Consider the following 21,765-nt stretch of genomic DNA (forward strand, 5'->3'; position numbering starts at 1 on the left):
GAGGTGAAGATGGCCTGAGGGAGAGGCAGAGGCAGCGTGTAGGATTTCATCTGCCTGTTGTATTAACAGCTTCCTTGCCCTTTAGGGGATTAGGATTGAAGGTTGGTCTGGGAAAAGATTTCGTTGCTCTGCCTTTTAAAATGAGGGCAAAGGTGAGAGGACACAACGCAATGCTGATTCAACAGCACAGAAACACCCGATTTCCGATGTGATTGATAAGGGGATAGGAAATTGAAGCCGCGACTCGCTGCAGGTTGGCTTCCACCGAAAACGCCCACCAACCTTGGCCCTCCCAGCCTCTTCCACGCCTGACTGGGTCTCAACCAACAGCGAAAATGGTACCAACGCGTGAGGGCGGGGTCGGCGGCACAGAGAATTGCTATTGGTTGGGAGCGGCACTGGCCTCCTTCCCACCCCCTCCATTGGCCAGTTCCGTAAGGCGGATCCTGTGAGGGGTTGGGTTTGAACCAGGGATATTTCGGAGCCAGCGAGCGATCCTAGAGAGACCCCGGAGCCGGTGGGAGAGGCCGCTGCAGCCGCGCTGCTGGGTGAGTGCCCTCCGCCTGGCCTGCCACTCCATCCCTTAGTTCTCAATTGCTAAACGGCCAGCCCTCGGCGCGCCTGCGCGAGACCCTCCCCTCCCCCCCGCGCCGTCCCACCACCCCCGCCACCCCCACGCGCCTGCGCAGGACCCCCGGCTACCGCGCGGTCGTCCGGACGACAGAAGATCCGCCTTCTCATTGGGCAGCTGAACTAGAGGATTCTAGTTCTGATTGGTGGTCTCTGTATTTGACCCTCCTTTTTCTCTTTAGCGCCCCGCGGAAGGCTCCTCTTTGTTGCAGGTTAGTCGCAGGCTGAGCAATTTCGGGACGGGTCGGGCAGTCCCACACACTGAACCTGAGGGTTGTGGTTCTGATTAGTCTTCTCTCTTCTGTCCTGCAGTTTCCAGGACTACGGGGAGGGTAATAGCTTTCCGTTGCATGATGCAAGACAGTGACCCCTGCAAATGGGACCTTACCTGGTCGTTGTGTCTCCCCCAGCCGACTGTGACCCCTGAGGGCGGGGATCAGGTGGCTCCCCCACCAAAGCGTGACCAATGAGGGCTGGGACCTAGTCTGATTCTTGTGTCTGCCCACCAGACTGTGACCAATGAGGGCAGAGACTAGGCCTGGTTCCTATCTTCCCCAGCAAACTGACCAATGAGGGCTGGGACCTGTTCTAGTTCCTGTGTCTACCGCATCCTATGGCTCCCGGAGGGCTGGAACAAGCTTTCAGTCTTTCTGTGGCCTTACAGTCATGTTTTTTAAAACAGTAAATAATTAGATTATTTTAATCGTGTCTGTATTAATTGGTTAATTGAGTCCATTTACATTTCTTGTCATAATAAACTATTTGGATTTGATTTTATGATCTTATTATGTGCTTTCTATTTGTTCAGGTTTTTCCTTTCCTTTTATTCTCCTTTCTACATATCCACACACCTCCATCAGCCTACAAAGACATGACCACCAATGCCAGCCCCGTGCACCCATACTGGCCCCGGCACCTGAGGCTGGACAACTTTGTGCCTAATGACTGCCCCACCTGGCATCTCCTGGCTGGCCTCTTCTCCATCTCTGGGGTCTTAGTTGTGACCACATGGCTGTTGTCAGGTCATGCTGCGGTCATCCCACTGGGGACTTGGCGGAGACTGTCCCTGTGCTGGTTCGCAGTGTGTGGGTTCATTCACTTGGTGATTGAGGGCTGGTTCAGCCTCTACCACGAGGACCTTCTCGGAGACCAAGCCATCTTGTCTCAACTCTGTGAGTCCTGAGTTCTTCAGTGTGCTGTGGAAGGGAATTTCCTGGGCAGGGATTGGCTTAGATGCTTACCCACCCACCAACTCTTTTCCATTCATTTTAAATAAAATTTTTAAATTTATTTAACTTTTTGTTGCACATATATATTCACATGGATCCAAAACTAAACAATTTAAAGAGGTATGCAGTGAAAATCTGCCTTCGATCCACCAGGTTTCCCCAAATAATTGCATATGTTTCTTTTCAGGGTTTTACACATAAATTACACACATAAGCCTCAGTTTGCTCAATTGTAAAAGAGGGATAATAAGTCATATCCAAATATATGTAAGACACTTAGAACAGTGTTTGGCAGATAGTAGATGCCATATAACTTTATTATCATCATCATCATTTTTATTTTTTCTTTTGTGTAAATGGTAACATGCTATGTACACTTCTGAACTTTGCTTTTTTTAAATGAGGACACTTACAGAACTATTTGACTTTTCCAGTATTGATAGCATTTTCCACCAATATTTTGCTGTTACAAACAATACTCCTTTTTGGCCTCAAGAATAAATCTGCTAGAACATTCTTCTGCAAGTCTCCGTGTGGAGATCTGCTTTCATTTCTCTTGGGTAAATATGGAGGAGTGGAATGGCTGGGTCACATGGTAGATGTGTGTTTACCTTTATGAAAAACTGCCAAACTTTTCAAGAATGGCTGCACCAAAAAAAAAAAAAAAAAATGGCTGCACCATTTTATATTCCCACCGGCAGTATATGAGACTTCTAGTTTCCCACATCCTCACTGACACTTGGTATGGTCAGGTGTTTCTTAAATTTTAGTCCTTCCAGTGGATGTGAGTGATATCTCATTATGGTTTTAATTTGCTTTCCCTTAATGACTAACAAAAGTTTGAGTAGCTTTCATGTGTTTACTGACCATTTGGAAATCCTCTTTTGTGAAAAACCTATTCCAGTCTCCTATTTTTACATTGCGTGATCTGTCTTTTTCTTGATTCTCTGCTCACTCTTTCATTTACTCATCTGTTCACCTTCTCTCTCTCTCTCCCGCTGTCACTCACTCATTGGCTACGTCCTTCACTCCATCATTTACACCTGCCTCATTTTATTCCACAAACATTTATTGAATACCAGACAATCACAGCAACACTTATTGTTCTGTGTCAGGTTTGCACACATTATCTTGTATACATATATTAACCCTAGAGTCCAAACAACTACCCCATTTGACAGATGAGGAAACTGAGGCATGGGGAAGTTAGTCTGAGTTCCTTTTCCTGCTGATATTCTTCATGTATGTCTCTTGTCTTCTTCAGGGAAAGAGTATGCCAAGGGAGACAGCCGATACATCCTGTAAGTGTTTGCCTCTGTCAAGGGAGACCTGTGTTTTGGAGGGGTGGTGAGTCAGGGACCACTAATGGGGTGCCTTGTGGGGAGAGCACAGTGATGCCAGTGCCCCCCAATCCTTTCTCTTGCAGGAATGATACCTTCATGATATGTATGGAGACCGTCACAGCTTGCTTGTGGGGACCACTCAGCCTATGGGTGGTGATCGCCTTTCTCCGCCAGCAGCCCCTCCGCTTTGTCCTACAGCTTGTGGTCTCTGTGGGTGAGGAGAGGGCCCACACTGGGTGCTTGAGGGCTTGATGGGGGAATCCACAGACATGGGGGCATCCCTGCGGGTGGGACCTCTCAGTGTGCCCATCCAGGGCTGAGTCAGACTGAATGACAAACTCCCTGAGGTTCTGGAACAGCCACGCCCCTCTTGGCCTGCATTCTCAAGCGAGGCGGGTTCATTTCTCCTCCCACTCCATCACAAAGTCTCCCATGAAGGTTACGGTTACATGAGGTGGCCCATGATGGTGGGAAGCCCCCGGATCCTCCAGGATCAAGATTCTGAGTTTCCTTCATCTGAGATTCAGTCCTCTTATGTTCTTACTTTGTTAACTTTCTGGAAATGTGAGTTCTCTTTAGTCCTGGAATCCTGAGCTGTCTTGAATGAAAGAATTTTGAGCTTCCTTAAATTCTAGAGATATGAACTCTCCTGAGTTCAGAAAGTCTCAGCTTCTGATTTCTGGAAATCTCACTTTTCTGTTTTCTCAAATCCTCAGCCGTATGATTGCAGAACTCTTATGTCTCTGAATTTGGGAATCCTGAGCTCTGATGACTTGGAAAATGGCTTGGAATTGTTCCCCCTCCTTACAGGATTTCCTTCTTCCCTTTCTCTCTCCCACAGGTCAGATATACGGGGATGTGCTATATTTCCTGACAGAGCACCGTGAGGGATTCCAGCATGGGGAGCTGGGCCACCCGCTCTACTTCTGGTTTTACTTTGTCTTCTTGAACGCCCTGTGGCTGGTGCTGCCCGGAATCCTCGTGCTTGATTCTATAAAGCAACTTGCTCGTGCCCAGAGCACGCTGGACGCCAAAGCCACAAAAGCCAAGGGCAAGCAGAACTAATGAGTGATGAACTGGGCTTGAACACTGGCTATTGAGGAACTCTCCACCTGCCAGAAGATTCCAATCCTTGCTCTCACAGGTTGGAAGGACAAATCGAATTGATCTGTCAAACTCAGGCTGATGGGTGGACAGGGGGAAGAAAGGAGCTGTGTGGAGCTACAAAGGTACAAGAGAACCTTGGAAGTCTGTGATGGGGACAATTTTTTTAAATCAGGAAATAAAGATCTTGACCCTATACTGAGAGATCTTTAATGACTAACCCCAGAGATGCCCCATGACTGACCCCATAGACCCCTCCAGCACTCATTCCACAGACCACCATTCTCTCAGCCATAGACTGCCATCATCATCATGTAGACCTCGAATCTATGACCTCACAAATCCCCATCACTGACCCCACAGATTCCTCTGATGGCTGATTAGATCCATGAATCACACCTGTCAGCTCTTTTAAGGCGTGATCATCCACCCACACCCTTGGCGTTCTCTCCAGAACACACCTTTCTTTTTGCAATATGGACAGGCTGAGAATTTTCCAAATCCCAGTTCTTCAGTTTACTCAACCTCTTGTCTCCTGATCAGGTACCCCACAACTACCCCATCACTAACTCCATAGACCCCTCATTACTCACTCCAAAGACCCCCATCACTACCCTAACAATCCCATCACTCACACCAGAGACCCCACAAAACTCACTCCACCACCCTCCCATCACTCACACCACATACTCCATCATTAACAACTAAGATACCCATCACTCTCCCCACAGCCTTTCATTTGCTCCATAGACGGACCATCATTCACCTCACAGACCTCTGTCACTCACACCACAGACCCCATCACTCGCCCCAACAGACCTCCCATCACGTACAACTCCAAGACTCACCTCATAGACTCCCTATCATGTGTCACACAAACCCTCTCACTCTCCCCACAAACCCCCTATCATTTACCCCATAGGCCTCTTATCACTCACCATACAGGTCCCCTATCACCACCCTATAAACTCCCCATAACTCACCCTGCAGAATCCATCACTTACCTTACATACCCCATCACTCACCCTATAGATCCCCAATTACCCCACAGATCTTCCATCACTTACCCCATATCCTATCACTCAACCCCACAGACCACCTATCATGTACCCACAGATACTCTTCACCCTACAGACCCCCATCACTCATCCTGCACTCTCTGTCATTAACCTCATAGACCTTCAGTCATAAAACAAATGGGTACTTGAGGAATTTTGAGGAGATGACAAAGAATGAATAATAAAACTGCAGATACCTGGAGACTGGCTCCAGGTAACCTGTGCAGAGCAGGACTTCAGTTTAAATCCTGGTTCCGCTCGAGCCTACAGTGTAGCTTTTGAGAAATGCCTCACTGTTAAGGCCAAAGCCGTGCTTCACTTTCTCACCTCAGATCCATCACTTACCTCATGGTTTACTTAAGGCATGCTGGCCTCCGTGCTCTTCCTCAGACACACCAGGCACAGCCCCACCTTACGTCCATTGCACTGTCTGCTCTCTGTGCCACTTACTATCCCTTTAGTCTAGAGCATGTTTTCCCCTTTCATTCAGTGCTTTCATCTGTAAAATGCTGATAATAATAGTACCTATCTCGTAGGGGTTTTATGCAGATTAAAGGAATTAATATATTTAGACTATCTGGCATACACTTTGTTGAATGGAACAATGAACAAATGAAAGAGAAAGTTCACCCCAGCACTATGGCAAGGACCTCCTTTTTGAATTCCTTGCTTCTAGTATCTTTCCTTCCAAGGCTCTCTCCACAACTAAGACAGGGACATCTGATCACATCATACCCCCATCTAAGACCTGTGCTCCAGGGCCCGCAGGATAAAACTCCAAGCTCTAGGCTAATGTTTTGCTCATTCCACCCTATGGTAATTTTAATGAGAAATAGACTTTCAAACTCCCTGTTTCCATCAGAAAATCCAGCAGTGCCACAGAAGTGTTTTAGAATTGCTGACTTCTCTAAAAAGGTAACGTTAAGGGTAGCATCCATACAATACTGCAGCAACAGCTGGAGTCCAGGTAACTTACAGGACTCCTTTGTGAGAAATTACATCTGTTAAGGGCAGCCTGTATTTTGTCCAAACCATATAGATGTTATACAGTAAAGTGAGGAGAATGCCTTTTTGCGTTTTGTGGCACATAAAGTTTCTCGAAGGAGTCTAAGCTATGTCCAGTATTCAGCTGATATTTGGTGGACACACACCATTTAATAACAGGACCGATCTCAACGTGTTGTAAGGATTCAATAAAAACAAAGGCAGGGCTTCCCTGGTGGCGCAGTGGTTGAGAGTCTGCCTGCTAATGCAGGGGACACGGGTTCGAGCCCTGGTCTGGGAGGATCCCACATGCCGCGGAGCGACTGGGCCCGTGAGCCACAACTACTGAGCCTGCGCGTCTGGAGCCTGTGCTCTGCAACAAGAGAGGCCGCGATAGTGAGAGGCCCGCGCACCGCGATGAAGAGTGGCCCCCGCTTGCCGCAACTAGAGAAAGCCCTAACACAGAAACGAAGACCCAACACAGCCAAAAATAAAAATAAATAAATAAATTTTAAAAAAACCAAAAAAACAAAGGCAAACTTTAAAAAGCTAGGACCTCCAGAGAGCATACAAATGGCTTTTTTGGGTAAATTACTTATTTAAGTATAACATGCGGGCAGAAACTGCAAAAATCATAAATGTACAGCTCCATGAATTTTCACAACGTGTAAACTATTTTTTAAAAGATTCTGGAAAAAGAATTATTCTTCGGTTCAGCTGATTCATTTTAAGTGAGGCGCACAGGCGTTTGAAATAGATGACATCATCTCTAAGCAGAGACGCGAGGCGACTTGGGGCGGGATGTGGAGCCTTGACGTCGTCGCGCAGCAGCTTCCTTTCCCCGCCCAGTTTTCTCGCCCGAATAAGTCGTCACTTTAACACGCACCTAGGTGAACCCGGAAGCAAACTGCCCAAACAACCAAACCAAGGACAAGGGCGGGGCGGGCCCTCAATAGGCGCCTGCACACTGGCTAAAGTGAGGCAAAATGCCCGGCTTTGGGGGGCGGGGCTCCTGGCAACAGCACACTGTGCGCACGCGCAGAGGCGACCTCCACCCTGTGCCAGGTGGGGGGGTGGGTAGGGTCCCGTGGCGGCCTCTGCGCCTGCGCCCGGGCGCAAGGTGGGGCTGCAGGCGCTCGCATTCTGGGGTGTGCGCAAGGGTAGGGGGCAACGGTCAGCTGTCACCCGGAGGCGGGTGGTGGAGGGATGGCGACGGCCTCTGGATCCTCGGACTTGGCCGGCTCCGGAGCGCCCCCGCCTGGTGGGGGAGCCCAAGCGGCAGCTGAGGAGGAAGAGCGAGAGGTGGTGCGGGTCCGAGTCAAGGTGAGGCTGGCGGCCAGTCGTCCAGCCCGCCCAGAGCTCCCTGGGGAAGGGAAGGCGGTGGCTGTCTTAGGCTGGAGGGCGGGACCTGAGAATTGGGGTGTTACGTGAGGGGCGAGGCTTGAGGGCAGAGTGATGGTGGCGTGAGTGGAGGGTGGGGGAGAGGCTGGACCTGGGAATGCGAGGGCAGGGCATGGGGCGTGAGGACTGCAAATGGAAAGGTAGAGGCCTCTGGAATGGATGGGTGGAGATTGTGGGTAGAGAGGAGGGGCTATAGGGCTGGAGGAGGGGCCTTAATAGTTGAGTGGGGCCTTGAGAAATGAGGGAGACTGTTGCTGTCTGAAAAGGAGCCGCTGACATCAGTCAACATATGTGTTGAGAGTGCACTTTTGTGCAAGTCCCCACCCTGGATGAGCGGACATACTCGTCGGGGAGACAAACAGCTCAATAAATGAGATGCTTCAGACACTGGTAAATGTCATGGGGAAATGACGAAAAAGGTTCGGGACTAGGGAGTTACTTTAGCCAAGGTCGTACAGGGAAATTCCCAGAGAGGTACTGAAGGAGCAGAGACCCAAATAAAAAAGAGTCAGGCATGTGCATGTCAGGGGGGAAGAGTGTTCTAGACAGAGGGAACAGCAAGGGCAAAGGCTGGGAGGTGGGGATGAGCTTGGCATGTTCCCTTAGGTTCCCATGTTGCTGGAGCCCAGAGAGCGAGGGGAAGAGTGGTAGGAGGTGAATCGGAGAGGGAAGAGAGGGGCAGATTGTGAAGGGCCTTTGGCGTGTACTCTTGAGTAAGAAAGCTGTCGCAGTGGTTCCAGCAGGCAGTCGGTGATGGTGGCTCAGACTAGGGTGGTGGCACTGCTGGTGATGAGAAGAGGGTAGATTCTGGTGAGAAGTGAACAGATCACTTCAATGTAATAGAGGAAGCTCAAAGGTAGAGGTTTGGGAGTTCAGAAAAGAGAAGATGCCTGAGCTGTGAGTGAGCCAACTGAAGAAAGTGGGAAGGACGTACCAGACTGGGGGATCTGCATAAGCAAAGGCCTGGAGCCTGAATGTGTTCAGAGTAACTTCCAGGAGTTTGGTAGTACCAGAGTGTAAAGTTCAAAAAAGCTGACTGGAGAGAGGCTGGCTGGGGTCCTATAGGTCCACCTGTTGGGGATCCTGGGGTTCCCTTTGAAGAGATTTAAGCAGGGGAGTGTTGTAGATAGATGTGCTAGATTGGTGGCAGCGTGGAGGACTGGTTTAGTGAGGGCCAGACTGGACATGGTGATCCAGGCAACCATCATTGAGGGGATGTAGAAGAAGGATTGGGTGCCTGGACTATTGCAGTAGCCCCCTCACTGGAACACTCCTTTCTCCTTTGTCCCCCACATACTGTTCATAGAGCAGCCAGAAGGATCCTGTTAAATCCTGAGTCAGACCACATCCCTCCTCTGCTCAGAACCCTCCCAAGCCTCCCCCACCCTCCACTCAGAGCAAAAACAACAGTTCTCCCCATGGCTCAGAACTCCCGCCTTGATCTGGTCCCTGCCACTCACTCCATGTCAGCATGGTGATGTGACCCCTGATGGCCTACCCCTGTCTTCTCTCCCCAGAAATGTGAGAGCTTCTTGCCACCTGAGTTTCGCTCTTTTGCTGTGGACCCCCAGATCACCTCACTCGATGTGTTACAGCACATCCTCATCCGAGCCTTTGACTTGAACGGGTGAGTAACGGGATGCTGGGGAAAACCAGTGGGCCACCCACCTCGACAGCGGTTGTTTGGCATTTTTACTGTTGTTGTTTGGTAAAGGGGGAGGTTGTTTTATTATTATTATTACTATTATTATTATTATTATTATTATTTATTATTAGTATTAAAATAATCCCACAGTGAACAAACAGCCACATACATATCTTGGAATATTTGGGGAAATCTAGTCATAGGAGTAATATTGCTGAGTTAAACGGTGTATGCTTTTTTAAAATTTCAACAGATGTTTCCAAAATGTTCTCCAGGTAGGTATTACCAATTTACAGTCTCACCAGCAGCACATAAAATTCCTGTTTCCCTCACACCCTCACAAACACTGGCTACTAGAAAACATTGGAAAATTTGCCAACCTGATAGATGAAGAGTAGTGTCTCTTGGGGGCAGGTGTGATGGTTATTTTGTTGTCGTTGTTATTTTGGACGAATGCACATGGTAACAAACTCAAAGAATATAAAAGTGATGGGTATTTAGGATGTTTCCATGGTTACAATGGTTATCACACAACATACTTCTTTGCATAGTTGCACAGGTGTATCTGAAGAACAAATTCTTAGTTGTTATTTGACTTTTTGTGCATAAACATTTTTTGTTGTGAAAAATAACATACAGATTGCTTTTTTTTTTATGCACAAGGCTGCTTTCTTCCCACTTCTATCCCTCAGCTACTCTGTTACCCTCCCTAGAGGGGACCACATTACCAGTTTCCAATGTGCTCTCCAGATACAAGCAGGTGTGTATCTGCTTCTGTTTGTGAAACAAAATAGAAATAAACGATCTGACCTCAGGCTGCCTGAAATCCTTGGCACAGTGCCCAGCACACAGTAGGAAGTTGTTTTCAAAACCATCTATCCTCCTCGGCTTCTTTTGGAAACTGTCCCAGAGGCCTCCAGGGCACTGGGGCACTGAAAGCTGCCATGTCTCCTCTGTCCAGGAAGAAGAATTTTGGTATCAGCTACCTGGGCCGGGATCGGCTGGGGCAGGAAGCTTATCTCTCACTCCTGTCTGACTGGGACCTCAGCACGGCCTTCGCCACCGCTTCCAAACCTTACCTGCAGCTGCGTGTAGATATTCGGCCCACTGAGGATAGTGAGTACCTGGTGCCTCGCGGGCACTGCTCTGGGATGCCCCCCTTTCCCCGTGGATGACTCCACTCCTCACAATGCACTCCCTCACAGTGGGCTAGGGAGCAAGGAATCCTGGGTCCAAATCCTGGCTTGGCCACTGGCCCTCAATTTCTTTATCTGTAAAGCAGAGATAATGGTATCTTAGGGCCATGATGACGATTAAACAGGGAAATTCATGTAAAATGCCTGGAAAGGTGCATAGCTGCATAGTGAATGCTCAGAAAGTATTAGCTCTAATAACAATAATGATCACATTTATTATAGCATATAATATAGTAATATATAATTGTATAATGCAATATAATAACAGAGCTACAGTATTATATGTTTCAGTTATAATAATATTGTAAATATAACAATGCTGATTATAGTCATGGTAATTGTATTTATTCATTCACTCACCCTGCACTCATATTCATTTGTTTGTTCCTTTTATCTCTCAGCCACTTCCAGTCTTCTCATATTTGTTCCCCTAGTCTTACCTGTACTGGTCCCTGGGAGCCCACAGATAAATTAAGACATGGTCCCCAAAATTTGATTATGGAGCATACATTAGAAAATAATAGTGTGTCAGTGTTAAAGTTCCTGGGTATGGTAACTGTATCATGGTTATTGAAGGAAAATATCCTTGTTCTCGGGAAAAACACAGTTAAGTATTAAGGGGTAAAGCATCATGATATCTGCAAATAATTCAGCAAAAAAATAAATGTATATATATGGAGAGAGCAAGATGAAGCAAATGTGGCAAAAATGTGAACAGTTGGGGGAGCTAGATGAAGGACATATGGATGGTCAATGTATTCATCTTTTAACTTTGTCATAGATTTGAAATTTTTTAAAATAAAAAGTTGTGGAGTGGAAGACACGGTTCCCAGCTTCGGGGAATTCACAGTGCCTATTTGGGGTGACTGAGGCATTTTATTTTACTTTATTTATTTATTTTTAATATTTATTTACTTATTTGGTTGTGCCAGGTCTTAGTTGCGGCATGCATGTGGGATCTAGTTCCCTGACCAGGAATCGAACCCAGGTCCCCTGCATTGGGGGCACAGTCTTAACTACTGTGCCACCAGGGAAGTCCCGAGGCATTTTATTGATGTCATAATAACATATAAATAGCTAACATGTGTCGAACACTTGGGGCCATTCTGCACACATAATGTTTATTCATTGGATTGTCAAAACAATCCTACAGGGTAGGGACAATCGTTATCCCCATGTTATAAATGGGGAAACTGAGGCTCATAGAGGGGACAGGACTTGTTCTATTCCTACCGTTGTCTTATTTCCCAAGCTCCTGCAAATACACGAGTTTGTTTCTGAATTCCTGATCCCCTTACACTGATCTCTTTGTTCAACCCTAAGCCAATTCTATGTTGTTTTAATCATGTAGCTTTATGATATGTTTTAATGTTTTCCTTTTAAAATTTTTTGTTGAATATTCTCATGCACTTACTGTTCTTTTCTTTTTAAATTATGTTATTTATTTATTTATGGCTGCGTTGGGTCTTGGTTGCTGTGCACGGGCTTTCTCTGGTTGCGGCAAGTGGGGGCTACTCTTCATTGTGGTGCATGGGCTTCTCATTGTTGTGGCTTCTCTTGTTGCAGAGCATGGGCTCTAGGGTGCGTGGGCTTCAGTAGTTGTGGCACGCAGGCTCAGTAGTTGTAGCGCACGGCCTTAGTTGCTCCGCAGCATGTGGAATCTTCCCGGACCAGGGCACGAACCCATGTCCCCTGCACTGGCAGGTGGATTCTTAACCACTGCACCACCAGGGAAGTCCCACTGTTCTTTTCATTTAATAGAATTAGCTTATCATTTCATTAAAATCCTGATGGGAATTTGATTGGAGCTGCTTTTTTTTTTTTTTTTTTTTTTTTTTTGGGCTATGCCACGCAGCTTGCAGGATCTTAGTTCCCTGACCAGGAATGGAACCCAGTGAACCTGGGCCCACGGCAGTGAAAGTGCCAAGTCCTAACCACTGGACCGCCAGAGAATTCCCTGGAGTTGCACTTTTTAATGATACTGTTTTTTTTTTTTTTTTAGCCGCACCACGTGGCTTGTGGGATCTTAGTTCCCCGACCAGGGATTGAACCCAGGCCCTCCACAGTGAAAGCACAGAGTTCTAACCACCGGACCGCCAGGGAATTCCCTAATGAAACTAATCTTTAATTATCCAGTAAATACATTCTCCTTATTATAAATAATGCTGAAGTCTCCTGGAACCACTGTGCCTAATCTTTTTATTTATTTATTTATTTTATTTATTTTATTTTTGGCTGCATTGGGTCTTCGTTGCTGCACGCGGGCTTTTCTCTGGTTGCGACGAGCAGGGGCTACTCTTTGTTGCAGTGCGCGGGCTTCTCGTGGTGGCTTCTCTTGTTGGGAGCACGGGCTTCAGTAGTTATGGCACACGGGCTCAGTAGTTGTGGCTCGCGAGCTCTAGAGTGCAGACTCAGTAGTTGTGGCTCACGGGCTTAGTTGCTTCGTGGCATGTGGGATCTTCCTGGACCAGGGCTCAAACCTGTGTCTCCTGCATTGGCAGGCGGATTCTTAACCACTGCACCACCAGGGAAGCCCCCACTGTGCCTAATCTTGTTCCCCTACCCGTTGCCCTGCAGGAGCTACTTTGATCAGTTTGATGTGTAACCTTACAGGTCCTTTATCTATTCACACACACATACACACAGACAAATTAGTCTACATATAGAGATACGTAAGTATATTCATATTTGTATATGTACTCAGACGGTATGTGTTTAACATTAATGGTATCATGCTATACATTAATAGGTAAGTAAGTGTCCAATCGATGGAGCTGTTACAAATATTATTAATGGAATTCTTGGGATCGTGTTCATGACTGTGAAAGCAACAGGCATGTTGTGACCACTTAGATGGCCCAGTCCCTCTTTCAGGGAAGAAGTCAGTTTCTGTCACCTCTACAGTTGGAAGATTACCAAGCCTAGACCATCAACCAATCTGTGCATTTGTGATATGAATCCTCTTTCTGTCATATGTATTGCAGATATTTTTTTCCAAGCTTATCTTTTTGTTTTATGGCTTTGTTTATGGTGCTTTCTTAGTCCTATCAAAAACTAAAATTCGTATGCAGTCTTATACATATATCTGTCTTTTTCTTTATGATTTCTGAATTTCTCCTTACTTTGGAACATCCTCCCCATCCACAAGCTTATACAAATATTCTCCTACATTTTCTTCTAATATGCTTATTATTTTCTTTTCTACATATAAATCTCTGTCAGCATTGTGATTAGTAGACCTAGCTTTAAAAAAAAAATTCCAGACAAATAGGTATGTCAGCATCATTTATTAAATAACCACCTTTTCTACACTGATTTGAAATGCCACTTTGGTCATGTACTGAGTTCCCATATGTCCTTGGATTTATTTCTGGTCTTTCTATATTGAATTCCACCAGTTGGCCCTGTTTGTCTCATGCTATGCTAACACCATATTTTTATCACAGTGGTTTTGTGATACATTTTAATAAGGCAAGCACTGCCTTCCTCCCACTATTCTTTTTTTTTGGCTCTCCTTTTTCTTAACTATTCTTAAATGTGAATTCTTTCATATGAACCTTAAAATAATTTTATCCAGTTCCAGGAAAAAACCCATTACATCACTGATTGGCATTGCACAATATATATAATTTAGGATTTGGGAGGTTTGACAATTTTATAATAAGGAGGTGCAGTACGTCTAGTACATATTGTGTAATACTGCAAGAAGGGCCTGGGGCAGCACCCCATAATGAAACTTGCATGTTTCTTCAGGGAAGTGTGTGCATATTCACACTTAGTGGGTTACATAAAGACTAGATATAGGGCTTCCCTGATGGCGCAGTGGTTAAGAATCTGCCTGCCAATGCAGGGGACACGGGTTCGAGCCCTGGTCCGGGAAGATCCCACATGCCGCGGAGCAACTAAGCCCGTGCGCCACGACCACTGAGCCTGCGCTCTAGAGCCCGCGAGCCACAACTACTGAAGCCCACGTGCCACAACTACTGAGCCCGTGCGCCACAACTACTAAAGCCTGCGCACCTAGAGCCCGTGCTCTGCGACAAGAGAAGCCACCGCAGTGAGAGGCCCGCGCACCGCACCGAAGAGTAGCCCCTGCTCACCACAGCTAGAGATAGCCCACGCACAGCAACAAAGACCCAACGCAGCCAAAAATAAATAAATAAATAAAGTAAATTAATTTATTTTAAAAAAAAAAGACTACATATAGTCACACGTCAGTTCGGATCCGGTTTTGCCACTAGATGAGTTTGGGCTTGTAGAAATCCTTTGTCCATTTTATTAACAGGTTCTTTCTTTCTTTTAAAAGTCAATATAGAATATCTCTCTTTTCCTGTCATGTTTTTGGTCTTTTATTTTTTTTTTAACCCACTGAGTTGTACACTTTATTTATTTATTTATTTTTTAATTTGGTTGCACCGGGTCTTAGTTGCGGCTCACGGGCTCCTTAGTTGCAGCATGTGAACTCTTAGTTGCAGCTTGCATGTGGGATCTAGTTTCCTGACCAGGGATCAAACCGGGGCCCCCTGCATTGGGAGCGCCGAGTCTTATCCACTGTGCCGCCAGGGAAGTCCCGTGTTTTTGGTCTTGAGCGGTGCTTTTTCTGACATTCACATGGCTGCTCTTGCTTTCTGCTTGTGTTTGCCAGGTATACCTTCATGTTTCTTCAATTTTTAACCTTTCTTTGTCGCCTAGTTTTAGTATGTCTCTCACAAAATCTCCATAGCTGGATTTATGCTTTTTTACACAATTGACAGTGAAATCTTTTGACCTCTTTTCCCCTCCAGTCTCCCCCACCCTCCCTAGCCCTTGAAATGGAAGCTTTGGAACACTTCTCATTCTCATTCTCCTCCTGTTCCCTAACCCTTAACTTCCGGGCTTTGCTCAGACAGTAATTTTGTTTCTTTTTCAATTCCAGGCTATCATTATCTTTTCTTTAGAGTCAGTGGCTTATGTTTCAGGAATCCTAACGTAACAATGTCACAAACCCCCAGTCACAGTCTCTTTGTCATTTTATGTTTAACTGTATATATTAAAAACTTGTGGCCTGTCACCATTTACCCTCCCTTTTGCCTTCCCCCACCCACCTTGAGCCCTTGTAGTCATTCAGTAGTCATTTCTTAGAGAACTTCTTTGATCTCCTCCAGTAGGGTGCATGGGTTAGATGTATGCTAATGATCAGAAACTTCAGTCGTGGTGGATACGTACTGGGTTGGCTGGATGTGGGACCCTTGGATCTCAGGCCTCTCTTGTCAGTACTCCGTCGGTGCTGCAAGCCACTGTCTTGCTTCCAGAGTTGTGGAACACCACTGTCTTGCTTCCAGAGTTGTGGAACAGAAGCCCATCGGCAATCTGACCTTCTTTCAGTTGTAAGCAGCCTGTTCTTCGTCTTTGGAAGCTGGCAAGAGTTTGTCTTCGTTCTTAGAATGTGGGCATTTCGCCAGCAGGTGAATAGAGTTGGGGGAGCCCGTGGTCTGTGCTGTTCGTTGATGCATCCTATCTGAGACCTGCCGAGCCACTTCTTCATCTCAGGGACAGTTTCCTTCATATCTGGGTAATTCTGTCTCCACCTGACCCCTTTGCTCCTCCTGCATTTCCTAGGGTTTGCACGTCAGGTCTCCTGGACTTGTCCTCCAAGTCTCTCTGCTTTCCTCTCAAATCATCAAGCTTTAGCTCTGTGCCTTGACAGGGGCTCCTCTCTTTGGTCTTTCAGACCATTGGTGTGACCTTCTTCATTTTACCTGTTGAGTAGTGCGACCTTCTTCATTTTATGTGTTTTCATGTTTTAGAAAGCCCACTCTGGCAGCTGCTGGGAGAGGGTGCAGAGGGGCAAAGGGGAGGCAGGGACTGGTTGGGAGGCAGTTTCAGGTGAGAGGCGTGGTGTGAGCTGAGAGAAGAGGTGGAATTGAAGTGTGTTCTGCATGCAGAAGCTATGGAGCTTGGCGACGGTTTGGCCCTGGGAGTTGAGAGAGTAGGAGGCGGCAAGGACATCTGTCAGGTGTGGGACTTAAGCAACTGAACAGGTAGAGACGCTGTTCACTCACATGAGGAGCAGAGGAGGAGGTTATGTCTAGAGTGGATCTTGGGCTCCCCTTTTGGACCCCTTAGGTTTGCAGTGCCCCATGGGACACCTAAGGAGAGGCAGTGACATCCACTTGTGGCCCAGGGTTTGCTTCCCCCTCAGCTCTGTGGGAGAAAGTACAGTGGACTTCATGGAAATGTTGCTTAGGGGCAGCATTTGCCTGCAAATGACAATGGCTTGACCAAATCCCAGTTGATTTGTTTCGTATAATAGAGTTTGAAAGCCACTGGTCTTTGCTGTTGTCAGCTTAGCAGCTCTGTGGTGCCAGGGCCGATATCTCTCAAGTCTCTCGAACTTAACTCAGGTGGCCACTGCTGCTTCAGGCACATGACATTTGAGGTGGGAAGAAAGGATGCAAGGGGGAGTAAAGAAGAGAGAGAAGGGACAGACTTCTGCTGATGTTCCAAGGGCCAGAATTGGATAATATCAAGCATAGCATTGTTTCTTCTGTCTAACATGCATGGCATACCTGTTCCACAAATACTTTTGCTAAAATTCATCTGGGCCCTGGAGTAAGGTAAATGAGATTCACATCCCAGCCCTCCCGTTTCCTTGGCCACTTACTAACTGTTCCAACCTGTTTGTCATGGTCTGCAAAATGAGAATGATAATGGTAGTCTATATCAATTGTGGGAGGAGGGCTAGCAGGAATATAAGATTAAGAGTTTGGGCTCTTGAGCTTTGGGCCTGGCCTTCAAATTTCGGCTCTTTCACCCACTTGCCGGGGGGCCTTGGGCAACTTCTAGTCCTGACTGTGCATGTTTCCACATAGAGTGGCGATAATAACAGTGCCTAACTTAGAGGATGGATGTGAATATTAAATGAGTTAATATCTGCAAAGGGCTCAGAACGCTTCCTGGCACTTAGCCGTATGGAGGTGTTGTCTACTGTTCTTATTGTTTATATTGACGTTAAGCCCTGTCACAGTGCCTGGCACATAGTAAGTGCTTGACAAATATTACTTTATATCATTAAAATACTACTATTAGAGTCTGCCCAGCCATTCTGTGAGACAGTTTCCACAAGAAGATTGTTCATGGTTTTATCTTTTACGTGATTGGGATGACATGGGAAGGGAGAGGGGAGTGGCTCATTGCCCTGTGGGTGGCCTGGCTTTGGAGGGAGAGGAACCCGGCCCTGAGGTCTGGGGTTCTCATCCGCATTCTCATACGGCGTCATTCTGTGTGCCCAGGCCCGCTGCTGGAAGACTGGGACATAATCAGCCCCAAGGATGTCATTGGCTCCGACGTGCTGCTGGCTGAGAAGCGGTCATCGCTGACGACAGCTGCCCTGCCCTTCACACAGTCCATCCTCTCTCAGGTGCTTTCAGGGAGCCCCGGGGCCCAGCTGTGATTGGAGGGCAGGGCATCCCTGGCACCCCCGATTCCGAGCATGCCAGTGGGCACCTGCCCCTGGCCTGCCCAGCTGAGCGGTGGCCTCCCTCCCTCCTTCCTTCACAGGTGGGCCGCACCTTGTCCAAGGTCCAGCAGGTGCTGAGCTGGTCATATGGGGAAGACGTCAAGCCCTTCAAGCCTCCCCTGAGCGATGCGGAGTTTCACACATACCTGAACCACGAGGGCCAGCTCTCCCGCCCCGAGGAGTTGCGCCTGCGGATCTACCATGGTGGCGTTGAGCCCTCCCTGCGAAAGGTGAGCCTTCTTGGTCACTCATTGGATCCATCACAGCAGTCATGAATAGCTCAAGAGACACATGCGGTGGGCCACACTCTCGGGGGATGGCGTGGAAGTATTCCAGCACAGCAGGCTTACCTTCAGGAGGGGCTAGGAGTCAGAGGCAGGAAGGCAGGCTTTTCCAAAGGAGGGCAGAGGCCCAGGGTGGCTGGGTGGTGATGGAGCCACACGAGGGTGTGGCAGCTCATCTGTAGACCCTCAGCCTCATCCCTTTCATCCCTGGCCAGGTGGTGTGGAGGTACCTTCTGAACGTGTACCCAGACGGGCTGACAGGCCGCGAGCGGATGGACTACATGAAACGCAAGAGCCGCGAGTATGAGCAGCTCAAGAGCGAGTGGGCCCAGCGAGCGAGCCCCGAGGACCTGGAGTTCATCCGCAGCACGGTCCTCAAGGACGTGCTGCGTACCGACCGGGCCCACCCCTACTTCGCAGGGCCCGAGGACGGCCCACACCTGCGGGCTCTGCACGACCTGCTCACCACTTACGCCGTTACCCACCCACAGGTGTCCTACTGCCAGGGCATGAGCGACCTGGCCTCGCCCATCCTTGCCGTCATGGACCACGAGGGCCATGCCTTCGTCTGCTTTTGTGGCATCATGAAGCGCCTGGCTGCGAACTTCCACCCTGATGGCCGCGCCATGGCCACCAAGTTCGCTCACCTCAAGCTGCTGCTGCGACACGCCGACCCTGACTTCTACCAGTACTTGCAGGAAGCTGGTGCTGACGACCTCTTCTTCTGTTACCGCTGGCTGCTGCTCGAGCTCAAGCGCGAGTTCGCCTTTGATGACGCTCTCCGCATGCTGGAGGTCACCTGGAGCTCGCTGCCCCCCGACCCTCCCGAGCATGAGGTAGAGCTCGTGGGCCCCCCCAGCCTGGTGGCGGACACTGGCTTTGGGGGCCACAGGGGACGGCCCGTGCGGCAGAGGCACATGCTGAGGCCCGCCGGTGGAGGAGGTGGTGCTTTTGAAGATGCTGTTGACCACTTGGCCGCCACCAGCCAGGGGCCTGGTGGCGGGGGGCGTCTCCTGAGACAGGCCAGTCTGGATGACCTCCAGCAACTCAGGGATAACACAGGCCCCAGGAGGGACCTCCTGGTCCAGCTGCCCCACCCAGCTGCCCTCATCAGCTCCAAGTCTCTCTCTGAGCCCTTGCTGAACTCCTCAGACCCACTGCTTTCCTCCTCTTCCCACCCTGATTCCCCATCGTCTTCATCTCCATCATCCACCCAGGACGCCTCTCCCACTGGTGACGTGACTGCAGGATCCCCCTTGATGCCAGAGGTGGGGTCCCCACAAGACCCTGGGAAGTCCCTGCCACCCCCACCCCCACTGGGCCTGCCCCCGCCCCAGGAGTTCGGCCGAGGGAACCCATTCATGCTCTTCCTGTGCCTCGCCATCCTGCTGGAGCACCGCGACCACATCATGCGCAACGGGCTGGATTACAACGAGCTGGCCATGCACTTTGACCGCCTCGTGCGAAAACACCACCTGGGGCGCGTCCTGCGCCGGGCCAAGGCTCTCTTCGCTGATTACCTGCAGTCAGAGGTGTGGGACTCAGAGGAGGGGGCCGAGGCCACAGCCCCATCTTGATCAGACTCCCTCCAGCCCACTATCAGCCCCACCAGATATCCGTTCTTTGCCAAGAGGGCCTACACATGAGACCCCACCTCCCTGCCTGCCAGCCCTAGACATGGGGGAGCATAGTGCCCTCTCTCCCCAGGTCTGAGAGTATGGGGCTCTGCTTCAGTACTGCCCCACGGCAGCCACGGCCTCTTTTTTCTGTTTTTGTTGTTCTGTTTTTAACAACTGTACTTTGCACACATGAAGGTCACTGTGGTCTGTGTATTTCTCCGCCTTCTCCCTGGTTTTTGTTGTACATGGAGTCCCCAGGGCCTGTTTACCTGCTGGAGCTGAAATACTTCCCATTTCAGGTGAAGGGCGGCTCCTGCTTCCCCAGTGGCAGGAGAATGGATGCTGAGAAATCAGTTCTAGAAGGTGAGCCCAGGTCGAGGACTGCTTGAGGAGGCCTGAGGCTGTTTTGTGGTACATCTGTCTGCCTGTAAGGGTCTGGATGATGTCTGTGAATGTATGTTTTTAGGACAGGCCCTTGAGTGAGGGATGGGAGAGAGAGTTCCTGATTCAGAAAGGGCAAGATTCATTACAAAGACTGAATTACAAAGTATGGGCTACTTAGAAACACTGGGCCAGCTACCTCTAGCATTCCACACGTCACCATTTCTAGGATCCAGACCCTTCTCTGTGAGTCTTATGCACTAATGCTAGTGGTCCTGGGCAGGGGTCTAAGGTTCCTATTCTTGTCACTTGCTTTGGGGACAGCTTAAGGGACTGTGGCCTTGCCATGCCTCAGGCTGTCAGCACTAAACTGGGTTTCCAGCTCATGGATACCTCTCTTAACCATTTCAACAATAGGAACCATTTATTTGCCTTCTCCGTCCCACTACTGTGGACAAACAAATCAAGCACTGATAAAGCTCAGGCCCTAAAAGGAGTCACCTACCTATGTGGAGGATAATGATCCAAAAAAGTTCATTTTTCCCACTTACCTTCTCAGAAGGCAGATTCTCTCACAGGCCGAGTGCTGTCCCTTCACAGAAGACATGGCAGATGATGGATGAAGTAACTTGGGGTCCTTCAGGTCGTGGCCTCACTGTGCCAGGTTCTGGCCAGCAGTTGCTGCTCTAGGCAATACTGACAGGTGAGGGGCATGAGGGCAGCTATCCTCTCATCTGTCTCTCCCAAAACAATGTCATATAAAGCTGGAGTTAACTCTTAAAAGGCTCCCATCACCCCCCAGTATTGGACAGGAGGCTGACCACTCCTCAGATGAGGGCTCAGTCACCGGAGGCAGGACAAGACCATTCTGTGCCTAGGGTCTCCAAGACTGTGGGTCTAACAAGTGCGGATAAGGGGCTCAGGCACCCTGGCCCCAGGGGCCATCCAAGATATGGGAGAATCTGGCCCTCTGAGGACCTGAAATGTCCCCTTTGTCAGTAACCAGCTGACACCCTCTGGGTGCATTCTGTGATTTATGAGCTTAGATATTTGAGAAGTCAGACAAGTCAATTCTGTGTATGGCAGCTTGGGACCTCTGAAGGCCAGAGGAGTCCTTTCTGTGAACAGGAGGCTCAGATAACCTGAAGGACAGAAATCTCTATTAGTTTCCGAAGTTACTTGGGACTCCTGGCTCCTGCTAAGATGGCAGACAGCACAAGCCACTAATTCCCTTGCCCAAAAACTACTCTGGAGAAACCACAGAGGGAAACATGAGCTCCAGAAACTAGCACAGCTATGAAGACCTATGAGGAGGTGGAAGGTTATCTTTAACTGACCTGTGTTTTGAGTGGTGGATGGCTGGAGGCAGCAAATACAGGACAGGTTAGAGATT

At 48.6% G+C, this 21,765-nt stretch overlaps 2 protein-coding genes across 6 annotated transcripts; both read left to right on the plus strand.

Moving 5' to 3' along the window:
• The first annotated feature begins 450 nt into the window (after positions 1-450).
• EBP (EBP cholestenol delta-isomerase) lies at positions 451-4,502 on the plus strand. 4 transcript variants are annotated; one of them, XM_068533072.1, is made up of 6 exons: positions 464-548; positions 813-842; positions 1,491-1,802; positions 3,124-3,160; positions 3,286-3,416; positions 4,044-4,502. In XM_068533072.1, exons 3-6 carry the CDS (start codon positions 1,502-1,504, stop codon positions 4,265-4,267), a joined length of 693 nt encoding a protein of 230 aa, XP_068389173.1. In that variant the 5' UTR covers positions 464-548; positions 813-842; positions 1,491-1,501; the 3' UTR covers positions 4,268-4,502. The 4 variants fall into 4 exon arrangements, with proteins under 4 accessions (XP_068389172.1, XP_068389174.1, XP_068389173.1 ...); XM_068533074.1 differs by having other exon boundaries at positions 474-548; positions 1,439-1,802; XM_068533071.1 differs by lacking the exon at positions 813-842 and having other exon boundaries at positions 451-548; positions 1,439-1,802.
• Positions 4,503-7,457: 2,955 nt separating this feature from the next.
• Positions 7,458-20,185, plus strand: TBC1D25 (TBC1 domain family member 25). 2 transcript variants are annotated; one of them, XM_068533090.1, is made up of 6 exons: positions 7,458-7,671; positions 9,267-9,376; positions 10,356-10,510; positions 17,862-17,989; positions 18,130-18,318; positions 18,588-20,185. In XM_068533090.1, the coding sequence occupies exons 1-6, from the start codon at positions 7,555-7,557 to the stop codon at positions 19,947-19,949; spliced, it is 2,061 nt and encodes a 686-aa protein (XP_068389191.1). In that variant the 5' UTR covers positions 7,458-7,554; the 3' UTR covers positions 19,950-20,185. The 2 variants fall into 2 exon arrangements, with proteins under 2 accessions (XP_068389191.1, XP_068389192.1); XM_068533091.1 differs by lacking the exon at positions 7,458-7,671 and adding an exon at positions 7,981-8,139.
• Positions 20,186-21,765: the final 1,580 nt, after the last annotated feature.

Source organism: Eschrichtius robustus, chromosome X (genome assembly GCF_028021215.1).
Source record: "Eschrichtius robustus isolate mEscRob2 chromosome X, mEscRob2.pri, whole genome shotgun sequence".
NCBI classification, from domain to species: domain Eukaryota; kingdom Metazoa; phylum Chordata; class Mammalia; order Artiodactyla; family Eschrichtiidae; genus Eschrichtius; species Eschrichtius robustus.

Coding starts and splice junctions, on each gene's coding strand:
- EBP (XM_068533071.1), top strand. CDS start 1,502: ATGACCACCAATGCCAGCCCCGTGCACCCATACTGGCCCCGGCACCTG. Junction 1,803..3,123: donor AGCCATCTTGTCTCAACTCT/GTGAGTCCTGAG, acceptor TGTCTTCTTCAG/GGAAAGAGTATGCCAAGGGA. Junction 3,161..3,285: donor GGAGACAGCCGATACATCCT/GTAAGTGTTTGC, acceptor TTTCTCTTGCAG/GAATGATACCTTCATGATAT.
- TBC1D25 (XM_068533090.1), top strand. CDS start 7,555: ATGGCGACGGCCTCTGGATCCTCGGACTTGGCCGGCTCCGGAGCGCCC. Junction 10,511..17,861: donor TATTCGGCCCACTGAGGATA/GTGAGTACCTGG, acceptor CTGTGTGCCCAG/GCCCGCTGCTGGAAGACTGG. Junction 17,990..18,129: donor CACAGTCCATCCTCTCTCAG/GTGCTTTCAGGG, acceptor CTTCCTTCACAG/GTGGGCCGCACCTTGTCCAA.